At 33.6% G+C, this 14,321-nt stretch overlaps 1 protein-coding gene across 1 annotated transcript in view; it reads right to left on the minus strand.

The window, feature by feature from the left end:
• Positions 1–14,321, minus strand: part of EFR3A (EFR3 homolog A (S. cerevisiae)) — a 111,561-nt gene that overhangs the window by 62,319 nt on the left and 34,921 nt on the right. Inside the window, exons 3-7 of the mRNA XM_011977107.1 lie at positions 12,633–12,760; positions 10,868–11,018; positions 7,385–7,506; positions 3,518–3,667; positions 1,604–1,741 (exon numbers count right to left, since the gene is read on the minus strand). Of these exons, the coding sequence (XP_011832497.1) occupies positions 1,604–1,741; positions 3,518–3,667; positions 7,385–7,506; positions 10,868–11,018; positions 12,633–12,760 (689 nt within the window). The remainder of the gene's footprint in view (positions 1–1,603; positions 1,742–3,517; positions 3,668–7,384; positions 7,507–10,867; positions 11,019–12,632; positions 12,761–14,321) is intronic.

The following is a 14,321-nucleotide window of genomic DNA, read 5'->3' on the forward strand; positions in this document are numbered from 1 at the left end:
CAGGCATGCTGTTGGGCGCCTATAATCCCAGCTACTCGGGAGGCTGAGGCAGGAGAATTGCTGGAACCCAGGAGGCGGAGGTTGTGGTGAGCCGAAATCACGCCACTGCACTCCAGCCTGGGAAACAAGAGTGAACTCTAAAAAAAAAAAAAAAAAAAAAAGACACTGGCCCTAAATTCTCAAATTAGACATGATTTATTTGTTTTGAACTACTAGAGCACTTTTTGTCCTTTTCTCATAATTCATATATTATTTTATAAATATTATACACGTCAATCACCCATCAAATTTGTTATTCATGCATATATTCCCAAAATATCTGGCACCTCACTTGCAGAGGGCATTTAATATTTAATTAACTAAATGGCTAATGTGTAATCACATGTTTACTTAAGATTAATTTAATCAACTAATACATGATCAGAAATTTTAAGTTCTATGTAGAAAAGAACATAACTCAGTTCATGTTATTCAACTCAAGTACAGCTTATTTGGTAAATTCTTTCTTCCAAGCTGGCTCTCTAGATTTTTAAGGTCTTATAGATTAGTTCTAAGAGTATTAAGATAAAAAAATGGAATTCTGATGTTAAGTCAGCATGTCTAGCTGGATATTAAAAAAATAAATTTGCCCTTGGTATATTTGGCATAATTCTGATTAATTTTTAGTAGCATTTCCGTAAGTTTACAGAACATTTAAACAGTGGATCTCAATATTTTGGAGGTGGGAGGAAACATAGATCCCTTTGAAAATCTAATGATTCTCTAATTTTTAATATAATTTTATGATTTATAGATTCTTGTAACTAAGGTTCAACTTTGAACACTAGGCTACGAACATCCATCTGTCCTAAAGAACTCTGGATGTTACATTAGGAATACCGTATATATTCTATAAAGCCACTATTACAGTCAGAAGGAGAAAAGGACAAGGTGAATTTTAACAAAAGAAAGACTAGCAAAAACGTCTAGAAATTACATAGAATATTTTATAGTAGATCTATCATCTGGTGACTGAGTTAGAAACACAACGGCTTGACAAGGCTTGAGAGATCATGTCTATGTGGAGAAACTCAAAGCTCATTAACGTATTTTGCCGGGAGGAGAGCATGAAAGTACCAACGAGATATTTAATACTCTTGCTCTGATTAATCACTATGTAAAAGATGAATTTACTCAGGGATGTGAATGTGATCTAAGGTAGCCCAGCCATGGCAAAAAGACAGCCAATAAATAGAAGCCAGTGACCAGGAAAAACTGACCATGAAAGTTAGTAGAAGAAGATACATCATACTTAGACACTGTTTGTTTAAATATTTCACTGCACATATGCATTTCAAGGTCTGTAAGTAGATACTCAACTTAAACAATGCCCATGATATTAAACATATTATTACACTTCATACTTAAAGGGAAAAAGCTAATTAAGTAATTCAACCACTGTTCAAACATATCATGCATGACTCAGTCCTGTACTACTTCTACCATGTTACACTGGTTCCATTAATAACTCACTCATGCAAGTAAAAAAGTAGATGTCCTCTATAAATAAGTTAACACAGAATTAACACAGCAAAGTCACAAATAACCAGGAAAAACTACTTACGCAAAAACTGGTCTAACAGCATTATTCATATTCCCAAAAGTTGCTCGACCCAGCAGTTCTCTGAAACAGTTTTCAGCCAGCACAGCAGGATTCTCTTCTTTGTCAGTTGCAGAAGGAGAAGAAGGAGGGCCTATGCGACTAAAAAAAAAAGGGAAATAAAGAAAAACACAAGAATTTTAACATTGGTTCTAATAAACAATACACTTTACTTTTTAGAAATGTTAAAATGGCATTTTCTTTTTATCCTCCAGCAAATATAAAGCTTAATTCTAATTTCATGAATTTAACACCACCAAAATGAATCATACACTCTTTCAAATTGAAGAAATAAACTTGGCTGTGCAAATTATTTCTAACAGAATGTCTCTTATACTCAGCAGCTTGCTACTCACTTTCATTCAACTTTTCTGTATTTATAGCAAAATCTTAGTAAGAACACAGGGCCCAGAGACCGTCTTTAGGTATCCTTCATTTAACTGTAAATGGGCAAAAATAAAGTGAAAAACTATGCATAGCCTGTAAATAAAAAATAAAATTTAAAAGCTAATTAGAGTATCTGTATACGTAGCTGTCTTCAGCAGACAGTATTCTATTCACATCCTGAAACATTATTTTAGGCTAATGAATTTATGAATAATAATTCTAAAAATGTATATGTGGCACTGGGATTATATCACGAAAAAACATAATTTCTTAAGAATTGACAACCAATGAGCTGTTTCTTGTATTTTACTTATGCTAATCCTGGACCTCAAGAGCCATAATTATGGAAAATGGGTTCCCAACTAGCTAGTGAACCTTTAAATAGTAAATATTTGAGATAAGGAAACTTTCACCTCAGCTACAGTGCCAAGAATAGGAAAATACAGATAGTACTAAAGTACATCAACTTTCACACTTTAGGAAAGGTTCCCAAAGCTGGAGGCAGTCACATCTAAGGAATTAAGCATGAATCCTTTCTGTAATTACTGTAAATTAACATCAATGTTTAAGTGTTACCATACAGTTATCAACTACCTATCATTTCTAGACTACTTTTATGTTGCTACTACACATATAATCACTAAAATCATAAATAAAATGTAAATTTAGAACTACAGATTGGATCACTTTTAAATTTGATTCAAATTTTTCTCCTCAAACTGCAAGAACCAGGAAAGTCAGGATAATAAGCCACTGGAGAATACTACTTCTGAAATATTTATTAATATATTATTTATATTAAATGTTAAAAATATTATTTATAATACTTTACTATTTGTTTATTAACTCATTATCTCTGTGTATGGTAACAAAAATGTGGGGGATAAGCATGCTTCTAGTATTTGAAAAAGTGGAATAAAGTACAGAATTCTAACTGCAAGTGAATGTTGTAGAGGAAAAAGAAAAAAAGAGCATAAATCCCAAAACAATATTCAATTTCAAAATATCTTAGGACAAATCAAATATGAACAGTGTCTACCCATTTTGTTGAAAAAATAAAATACAGTGTAGGTAGCTATTATTATCATTATCATTATTATTTTTGTTAGTTCTAACTCCCTGTGCAAAAGTATGCTGGATCTTTTAGATTAACAAAAGTAAAGTTATAATTTCTGTTTCTCACATTTGTAACTTTAAGTAGTATTCATTAAAACGGCAATTTGAATACTCAATAACTAGTGGCAAATAAACTGTAAACTTATTCTAAAAGAAAGGCTTAAGTGTATGAGTAATATTCTGTAGTCTACTATAAGCCTAATGGGATCACCACAGACTAAAAATTTTTTCAGAAAGGTACATATTTTTAAACTCATTTAACTTTATGAGACTACTTTTTACACAGTACTAAAGACAAAACATTCTTATCCTAGCAAACACACATACACATACATAAAAGTAACACAGTCTCAACACTAGCATCTTTTTAAATACCTGTCAACTTCTTCTATCTTTTGCATGTTAAACAGAAGGGATGGAACAATCTTATCCATATGCTGAGGTTCCCAAATGGTGGCCCGAAGTTCATCGTTAACTGTTTTGCGAACCACACCTTGAATACCTCTAATTCCAGCAATTCGTATCCTATTAAAAAAAAAAAAAAAAAGGAAGAAAATGAGCCATAAAAAAATTATTTGAATAAGTCTGTTTGCCTAAGAGAATGGATATCAAGTAAATGCTGTTATCTTATCCATAAAATATCTTAAAATAACACACAAGTCTAAGAAAGTAAATCTCAAAAATTTAAGAGACACAGAGATATGCCCCAAAAAGGCTTACTTTAAATATCATGTTCTTAAAATCAGCATTTAAAAAGTTAAAAGGACTCTAAAATACAGAAATATCTATTTTTCTATTTAAAAAAATCAACAACATAGATTTTCTTAAAATGATAATGATACTCCATTTCTTACCTAGAAGTCTTAAGAGCTGAGTGAAAACAGGATTTCCCTGTTCTGCACACCCTTCATGCTTCTTCAGACTTCTCACTGTTCCTCCCTAACAGCCCTTCAACTCCCTTAGTCCACCTAGACAGAAGACTAAGCTGGTTCTTTTAAAAGGTATTACAAATAAGAACTATCGAAATGGAGCACAGATAACCTCAGCCATATATATACAAATGTGTCTATAAACACATATACATTATCATATAATAATCAGATGTGACTTAAAATGTATCAATATAGTAGTGAGAGAATGCTGCCTTATCCTCCCATCCCAGATCACATCACCAAACCTCCTCAAGCTCTTCCTTATACTTCTTCAAAAAAGCAAAAGAAAATAAAAATCTATAGGTTCAAGAATGAGAAGAAAAGTGACTTGTAAACAGTTTCTAAAAACTGCAACAGAACAAAGTCTCAAACAGAGCTAACTTGGCGGCCCAATTAGTCTCAAAACATTTTCCTTCTGGTCAAATATGATGGCTATTTACTTCCTTTCTTTCTACTGTCTAAAATACTCACCAATTAGATGTTTATTCAGTTTACCTAGCATTGTCTTCCAAAAACAGTAAATAGGTTTAAAGAATAGAAGATATGGGGAGGGAGGTGACATTGCTTTACATCCCCATGGCAAAATAATGCAGGCATTCAAGAGTAGTAGATGGAGAATGGGAGGTGGCAGTAAAATGATACTGAACAGGTGAGAAAAATGAATTAGAAGACACAAAGGCAAATTTTGCCTATTTCAAAGCTGTGTCTATACATGCTACTTTTTAAAACATAAAGAAGATCTATGAGAGAGATTCTCGTGCAGCTATTACAGTGGGCAAGGCTAACACTGCTACAAAAGGTGCCTGCTTTACGTACCTGCTGCTACACCTTGGGTGATGAGAAGGCCAAGCACAAGGTGGCATGGAGCACATGAATAAACAAGATGAAACTTGTATCATGCCTTGTGAGACAGCAGCCTAAATGGTGCAGCAGCAGATAGTGGTGCCCTTGTTCAAGGTTAAAGGGTGGTGTCGGTGGTAACTACCAATAGCTACTATAGCTACACAGCTTCATCCTATCCAGATCTAACATCTAGACTAATCAGCACATTCTAGCCATGATCCCCCAAAAGGAATTCTACAGTTTCCCCATCAGTAAAACAGAACAACTGTCACATCTACAGCATAGAAATGTTGAGTAATTTAAATGAGTTAATTCATGTAAAGTGGTTAAACAATAATTGGCACACAGTAAGCACTCAGTGTTGGCTGTTCCCGTTTGCTGCTAACCATGATGAGGATGATGACAATGATGGTGGTGGTGGTGGTAATTTCTACCACAGCTGAAGTTTCTTTAGAAAATCAGAGTTACAGATTAAGATTGTGATGCTGCAAGTGGGAACCAGTTCTTCAAGGAAAATAAGAAAATCCTAATATTTACCAGCTCCATCTCCTACTGTCCATGTCCCCTGGAGTTCTACTTGATAAGAGCTTGGTAAAAAAAATAAAGGGACTAATGATTTATCTAAGTTAGAATTCAGAATATAAATATACTTAAAGAAAATCAAAAGGGCTTTTATTTAAGGTAAAGCAAAAATAAACTAAGTATTTTATATTAAATAGCATTTTAGTTTACTCATTTGTTTTACAGGAATTCAAATAAAATGTGGGTATTATGGAACTTCAAATATGATATAATATTGGAAAGACATAGAATTAGCAAAATGTACTGTAAGTCCTTTCATTGGTTTATAGAAAATTTCAAAGTTTTTCTTTGAAGCAGTAATGAAAAACAGGTAAAAATATATTCAAAAGACAAGATATTTCACTAGGGAATGATAAATATTTAGAAAAAACATACCACATTCCAGATATTTTCTATATTTTGAAAGAAAGCAAAAATGTTAAAATCTTGAAAAAATTGCCATTTTCTTTAGTTAATCTTTGTATCTTTTTGCTCCATTAAAAACTTACCATCAGCCTCTCAAGAGAGAGAACAGTCTCATAAACATTTAAAAAATATCCTTGAGAGAGAGAAAAAAGAATTTTCCTGGTGATGGAGACAAACAGAAAACTAATTCTTATAAGGTAATTGTAGTATTTTTCACCTCTGAGAAGGCTGTACACTTCGTAATAAAGGAATAATAGCAGGACTCTAAATGGCCTATACTCTACTGAGCAAAAATTATACCAGCAGCATCACAGACAAAAATAAATCTTATACCTGAAAATAACTATTTAATCACCTTTAAACTTTCTTTCTCCAATTAAAATAACATTTATACTTATTTTTGTTTCATGTAAACCAGCACTGTAGCTTGTATGCTTTAACTAAAAGCTAGTTATATTTCTGTACATTCCTTTATTTATTTTAAAATAAAAGTAAAAATTATAAAGCATTCTATATCTTGATTATCAACTGCCCACAGTAACTTTAAATCCTGGCAGATTTCTTGGTTTTTAGATGTAAGATAGTAATGCTCAAATTACTTTCTATGTTTCCCAAAGTCATTTTGACTTTAATTCTTAACTTTAAAGTTTCTCATTTCTGTATTTCTCATTCTATCCACCTACAGATTGAGTTTATAAAATATTTGACTCCAGATTTTTAGTAGGATACATCTAGAAGAAATATTTAAAAATGTCCAAGATAGTTGTCATGACAACCTCAGATGGATAGTGATTCAGTAATATACATTCATTCCATTGATCTACTTATTCACTCAAAAAGTACTAACTGAGAGCCTACTATGCACCAGGCCCTATTCAAAGTACTGGCAATACTGCAGTCCTCAAACCAAAGTCCTCACCCTCCTGAATTTATATTCCATAGAGGAGCAAGAAACAAAGAGATACATGATAAAAAGATAAAGATAACTAGGGATGGAATGAGAAGGGTGACATTAATAAAGGGTGGCTGGGGAGGGTTCTTGTGATAAGGTGTCATTTGAGCAGAAATCTGAACAAAGTGAGGTAACAAGCCATGTGGGCACTAGAGAATTGTTTTTTGCACCAAGACCAATGTGTCCAAAGGGCCTGAGGAGAAGTGTGACTAAAGTGTTCAAGAAATGGCAAGGAGATCCACGTGGCAGGATTAGAGCGCAAGCAGGAAGAAATGATAGAAGGACAAGATCTGACAGAGTAAGCAGAGCATGAGGAGACATTCTAGGCAACAGTAAAGACTGCATTTTAGTGAGCTGGAAAGCCATTCTCATTTTGCTACTTCAGTCAGTAATTATAGCTTCTAACAGCAATGGAAAGCCATATTTCAGCCATATTCTTGTTTCCTCTGGTAATCATTATGTAACATATAAACACAATATTCATCTCTAAATTACTTACTATAGATCATAAAGTAAAATAATACATACTCTGTTCGTATTTCTGGATCACTATGACAGGAATGACACATGGCACTGAATCGAGACACAAAAAAGTCATAACGTCTGTGATAGGAAGGTGTGTCTTCTTCAATATTTGCAAATTTGACAAACTAAAAAACACAAATAATATAAACAATATATATTACCTTCTTAAAAGTGTGGACCAAATACATTTAATTTCATACACCGTCATATTAACAAGCAATATAAAAATAAGAAACAAACAAAATATCAAATATGACATTAATACAGAAGAAACTTTCTTTTCTTGAGATAGGGTCTTGCTCTGTTGCCCAGGCTGCAGTGCAGTGGTGAGCCTTGAATTCCTAGGCTCAAGTAATCCTCCCACCTCAGCCTCCTACGGCGTCAGGACTACAGGCATGCACCACCAAACCTGTCTAATTTTTTGATTTAATTTTATTTTTGTAACAATGGGAGTTTCGCTGTGTTGCCCAGGCTGCTCTTGAACTCCTGGCCTCAAATGATCCTCCTGCCTTGGCCTCTCAAAGCACCCTGATTAAAGGCATGAACCACTGCACCCAATCCAAAAGAAACTTTTTAATAATAAACTTTTAGAAAACAAGAGGAAGAAAAAAGAAGAAACGTAATCTATGCTTTCCCTAAATCTTAATCCATAATAATGACAATGTATTTATCATTGCACAAAGAACACAAGCTTTGAAGTAAGAAAGGCCTAAGATTGAATCCCCCTATTATATACAGCATTACTTCACTGTGTCTTTGGACAAGTTATTTAGCTGTAATCCCTCATCTATAAAATGAAAATAGTATTTCTAAGTTTGAAGGGTTTTCGAGAATCATGACATAATTAATACATGTAAAATATCTAGCATATACTATATTATTTCTTTAAAAACATGAACCAATGTTGCATGACATTAACATGTATTACCAATATTATTATTTATAACAAAAATTATGTTATTTATTGATATTATTTAACATTTTTCTTTCTTGAATCAGTAGGTATACAGCTGTACTATATTATGCTCCACACTTTTCTATATTTGAAACAGTTTACAATAAAAAAAGAGGTAAAAACAAAAAGTATCTAGCACAGTTTTTGAAACAAAGGAGAACCGAAATACATTGCATCTATTACTGTCATATTGAGTTGGCATTAGTATGAAGAGGAAAATGTCAACAAATTAAACTGTAGGAAGACCATTAATAAATTTTAAATTAGTACTGATCGTGCTCGACAACATAAAGCACTCAGCACCACTAAGAAAATTAGACCACCAGTAAATACTAGGTAATTAATGTTGGTCAAGATAATATGGCATTTCATTTAATAAAATTCACTCAAATTAAGGTAAGTAACTGGGGAATTTGGTCTTTTGGCCAAACGACTCATTAAAACAATCTAATGGCATTGCTGGGTGAAAGTAAAGACATTTCTGGAAATGTACACTAAAATTCTCCCCCTAGCTAGTAAGCCACTTCCCCAAAACGTTCCTCACCTAATGTAAACAAAACAGGAGAAGCCTAAGTAGCCACCTTGTCTGAAACTAAGCTTGTCACATCATCTAAATGCATTTGGAAATACCCAATATATTCCTGCTGAAGTAAGTGAAAAAAATCATATTAAGAGTTTTGAATGAGGGCTCATTTAATGCTCTTGCTACCAGTAATAACTAACAGTGCTATGCACTCTTTCAAGAGCTTAATATATATCAACTCATGTCACACAGCAATCCTGTGAGATTGGTATTCTCATTATCCTCATTTCACAGATGAAAAACTGAGGTAAAGAGAGAATAAATAACTTGCTCAAGGTATACAGTTAGAAAGCGGTACAGGCGTAGTTCAAACTGGGGTGGTCAGACTCTGAAATCCGTACTGTCAGCACCTCGTATACTTCCTCTTCCTGTCCTATACCAGAAAATAATTATCCATAAACAATAGCAGGTAATATATGATTCTGTTATTTTTTTAATTAAAACTCTGAATGGAAACATACAGTATTCATGTAGGTTGAACGCCTTAAAGCTTCTCAGAGAAGAAGTTGGAACTGAAAGACTGAAGGTGATACAATGAAACTAAAGACAAGAGAATAAATATTACCACTGTATTTTCTTTTTAAAGTAGGTATGCTTTCCCCAAACTTATTTTAAGGGACAATGGTTCAAGATAGAAGAAAATGAATGTGGCGAGCAGAAATAGTTCAGAAGCAGTCTAAAAAAGAATAAACATACAAAACCTTAACTTCTATGGTAAATTTATTTTTAAGACCATTCAAAGACCATTCAAGACCATTCAAAGGAAAAGAATAGCCTTTTCAACGGATAGCAATGGCATAGTTAAATATCCACATGCAAAATGTGGATAAAGCTGAATGCTGAATTCATACCACATACAAAAGCTAACTCAAAATGGATTATTAAATACAAACCTAAACTGTAAAACTCTTTAGAAGAAACTATAGGAGTAAACCTTTGTGATTTTGGATTAGGCAATAGTTTCTTAGATATGAAACTGAAAGCATACCTGTCCAACACCCCCCCAACACACATACACACCCACGCACACCAACAACAAAAGGAAAAAAAAAAGCAACTGGACTTCATCAAAATCAAAACTTTAGTGACTCAAAGCATACCATGAAGAAAGTGAAAAGACAAAACCATAGAATTGGAGAAGATATCTGCAAATTATGTATCTGATAAATAACTCTTACCAAGAATATATAAAGAACTTTTACAACTCAACAATAAAAAGACGATTGAAAAAAGGAGGGAAAGGATTTGAATAGACATTTCTCCAAAGAAAATATACCCAAGAGGCAATGAGCACATGCAAAGTTTTACCATTAGTCATTAGGGAAATGAAAATCAAAACCACAATGAGATACCACTTCAGACCCTCTAGGATGGTTAAAATAAAAAAAGATAGACAATAACAAGTACTGATGAGGATGTGGAGAAACAACACTCACATGTTAGTGGTGGGAATGTAAAATAATGCAACCACTTTGGAAAACAGTTAAACACAGTTACTACATGACCCAGCAATTACACTACTAAGTATATATCCAAGAGAATGAAAAACACACATCCACACAAAAACCAGTACACAAATCTTCATAGCAGCATTATTCACACTAGCCATAAAAATGTAAACAACCTTAATTAATGAAAAGGCATGAAACTCAAAAGGAATGTAGGACACAAAGTTAGTGTTGCAATAAAAGACCAAGAGAAAATAAAAATGACAGGTATGCATTCATTTACAGGCAGATATTCTATTATGATTAGTTAATACCACAGATTTCACAAGAAACAGCAGAAAGAGTGAGAGGCAAAGTATTCTAATTATCTTAATTTGTGTTGACTGTTCAAATGCCCTATTCAGGGAATTCGTCTTTACCAGGTAAAGTCATTCTAAGAAGCAATTAATTCTAGATATGCTAATTAAGCATAAATTTAGCTACAAAATAGTTTTACTCACAGAATTCGTTCCAAGAACTTGAAGCTTTGGTTCCCCCGATTCCAGCAGCTTTGCCACCATATGAAGAAAGCTTTCTACAAATGGCTTAATGCTTTGAGAATGGCAAGCCATGAGAAGTTGGTCCAGTGCCTCCATAGCTATCAAAACATACCTACATGTAGGAGAAAAAGAACGTCAAAGCATTTCTACCTTTCTTAATTCTCCTAAGTGCTTTCCATTGGAAGAACTGAAATAATTCTATTGAAATACACTGAAGAAAGAAATGCAAATTTAGTAACTCCTAAGTAAAATCTTAATTCTCACACAGCACTAATATCTTGGTTATAAAATAATCCTTCGATCAAAGTATACAGAAAATATGCACTGTATTCCTCCATTTTCTCCTTAATTATCTGAGCTTCTTTAACATTAACTTTGTGTATATTTTTCTTTGTAAATATGGACATTTTCTATTTTCCAGACTTTTAACCATATTTACTTGTATCTGACCCAAAATAATTATTACGGTAATGTGACAATTTCCAATATAATCTACTTATATGTCTAAATGTGAGTAGATAAAACACTATCAGCAACAGAACATTATTTTTAAAATCTCATAAATATTACTTTACAATTCATCAGATTTTACATCTTGTACTTAAAATTCAGAGAGATACCAGAGGCTAGGAAGGGCATGTAAGTGGGGCTGGGGGGGCCGGGGTGTGGAGGGATGAAGAGAGTTTGATTAATGAATACAAACTTACAAAATCAGACAAAAGAAGTAGTTCTAATATTCGGTAGCACAGTAGGGTGACTAAAGTTAGCAACAATGTACTGTATATCTCAGAGTAGCTAGAAAAGGACTTGAAATGTTCCCAACACACAGAAATGATAAATTGAGGTGATGGATAGCCCAAATACCCTGACTTGATCTTTACACATTCTGTACATGTGACAAATACTCACATGTACTCCATAAATATGTAAAATATCATGTATCAATTTTTAAAGGGTAAATCTAAACAATAATTAAAATTCAGTCTTTAGACACTTTTCCTTCAACAATCAACCATAAAGCTATGTGTGCCATGACTTACTAAAATATTCTAAGTGGTAACAATGCAAAGGTACAGAAAGCTAATATATCACTTGGAGAACAGAATACTCCTGAAAACTTGGATCATAAAATGACAGAATGAGAAAGTATTTATAATCCAAATTGCAAAGTTATTCTTGTGCGAGCACAGAGACTATAGTAGGACGGTAGACTTCTATTTATCAGTAGGAGTGTAGCTAGCACAGTGCCAAATCAGCATGCTTCAATTTCCTGGGCCTTGATATCTAAGCCTAACACGGTTCTTTCTTATTACTCCTCTGAGAGGTAAAACTGAAGCTGTGTGGAAAAAAAAAATCATCTGGTTAACAGGATCTTTCTGTTTGTTTTCAATTTAGAGATTGATTTTAAAATTACAGTATTGCACTGATAGACTAAGTGAGTCAATTTCTACTATTTCCCATTAGAAAAGTCTCAAAAATCAATAATCACAAGCTAAAGGTAACTCAGTAAACTAACATAGTCTACTCACAAAACCTGACCACCAGGAAAGTAATAAAAGCCACAGCATCTATCAGAGTATTACACATTTCTTTGTATAATACTACATGTTTTATCCTCTATATATTATCTTTGTTGCACTAAACGGCAAAATAATCTATAGAATGATTTAAAAGTCTAGAAAGAATTTTCCAAAGATATTATTTTAGCAGCCATTAGTTTCCTTACCCAGAACGATGTCTGACAACATCCCTGCTCAACCTTTCTGCCAGGTAAGAACCAATTCGATCCAGTTTCTCTGGAGCAGATACTGCATAAAATGTCAATTTCTCCATATCAGCTTTCACAAGGCCATCCTAAAAATAATAAGAATAACAAGATAGATTATATTTTCATGCTTATCATATTTTTAAGTGTTGCCTGCTTTACATTTTCCCTTTTTGGATTGGGGATTAAATGATATTTATGAATAACCCTTCTGTATATAACCTCCTTAGCGCTAATATTCACCATGATGGATACATAGAACTTTCAAAACATTTTTTAAAATGCCCCATTTACACAAAGCACAAACAGTAAATTAGACTCTTAACATCTTCCTTTATAGAGACATAGCTCAATTATCTGTAGTATATAGGGAATGGGATATAGATGTAAAAAGATTTCAAACAAAATTTGTTTCAGTTTAAAAATGTGAAATGTTTATTAAGCTTGTTTTACTCATTTACTTACATGATAGTCAACATATGGCTTTTTTAATGATTCAGAAGTCAGTGATATCATTATAAGTTTTTGTTGTAATTAATAAACGAGAAGGTATTCAGAGCTGTAGAATCTATACTTGTTCAACATATTTAAAAAGCAACAACAGGTCCCTGATATGGGATTCTAAAATGGTCATTTGTCGCTGCCTTTTAAAAGATGATGTGCAACAGGTGCCTACATTCTCTCCAATTACCACATAAGTTTCTTGGCCATATATAACCCAAGTAAGTATTGCTTAGGAATATTGGAATAGGTGAGAAGAGAAAAAGGGAAAACTATGTTAGAATCTACAACAAAAATCGTGTAGATGTGTGTTTTCACCTTCAACTGGTCCCTCAATGTTCTTTGGCTATTTTGCTGTTTTCCTAGTTGAGTCACCACCTCATATTCTGCACCTACTCCGTTTTCCTCAAACTTGCTACTTTGTGCCTCTCTCCTCTCTCAGACAGCAAATGAGCTCTTCTCTTTCTCGGAGAAGGTGGAAGCCATCAGATTAGTATTTACTGGCAAAACATCCCTGCTTTCTCAATGCCTGCTAGGCCAGTAGATCTTAACCAGGGGTAACTGAGCCCCTCCAGGGCAATGTCTAAAGGCATTATGGGTTGTCATAGACAGGTGAAGGTGGGTACTGGGATCTAGTAGGTAGAGGCCAGGGATGTTTCCAAATATCTCACAATGCACAAAATAGCCCCCAAAAGTAAGTAATTATCTAGACCAAAATGTCAACTGAAGCCTAAGCTGAGAAACCCTGCCCTAGGCAAAGTGAAGGAATCTAGTTTTCCTGTCTATGAGGAATTGGTTTGCCTCTGCTCTAGCTGTCTTCCACACACAGTTCCATGATCTGGCTCTATCAGTTAGCCTCTCTTATTCCTAGTTCTTCAACCTCTCCCTCTGTATCAGTTCCTCCACATCATCATTTAAATACAATTGTGTCTCTCCTATATTTTTAATTCCTTACTAATTTCATTGAGTGATAATCCATATATAAATAACTGCATTGTCTTACAGTATATAATCGGAAATGTGACAGTTGTATATATCTGTGAAGACACTGCTAAAAATAAGATACGGGTTGGGGATACCTCATCCAAAATGCTTGGGATCAGAGGTGCTTTCAACTTTGGCTATTTTTTCAGATTTTGAAATATTTGC

Source organism: Mandrillus leucophaeus, unplaced genomic scaffold (assembly GCF_000951045.1).
Source record: "Mandrillus leucophaeus isolate KB7577 unplaced genomic scaffold, Mleu.le_1.0 Scaffold173, whole genome shotgun sequence".
NCBI lineage: Eukaryota > Metazoa > Chordata > Mammalia > Primates > Cercopithecidae > Mandrillus > Mandrillus leucophaeus.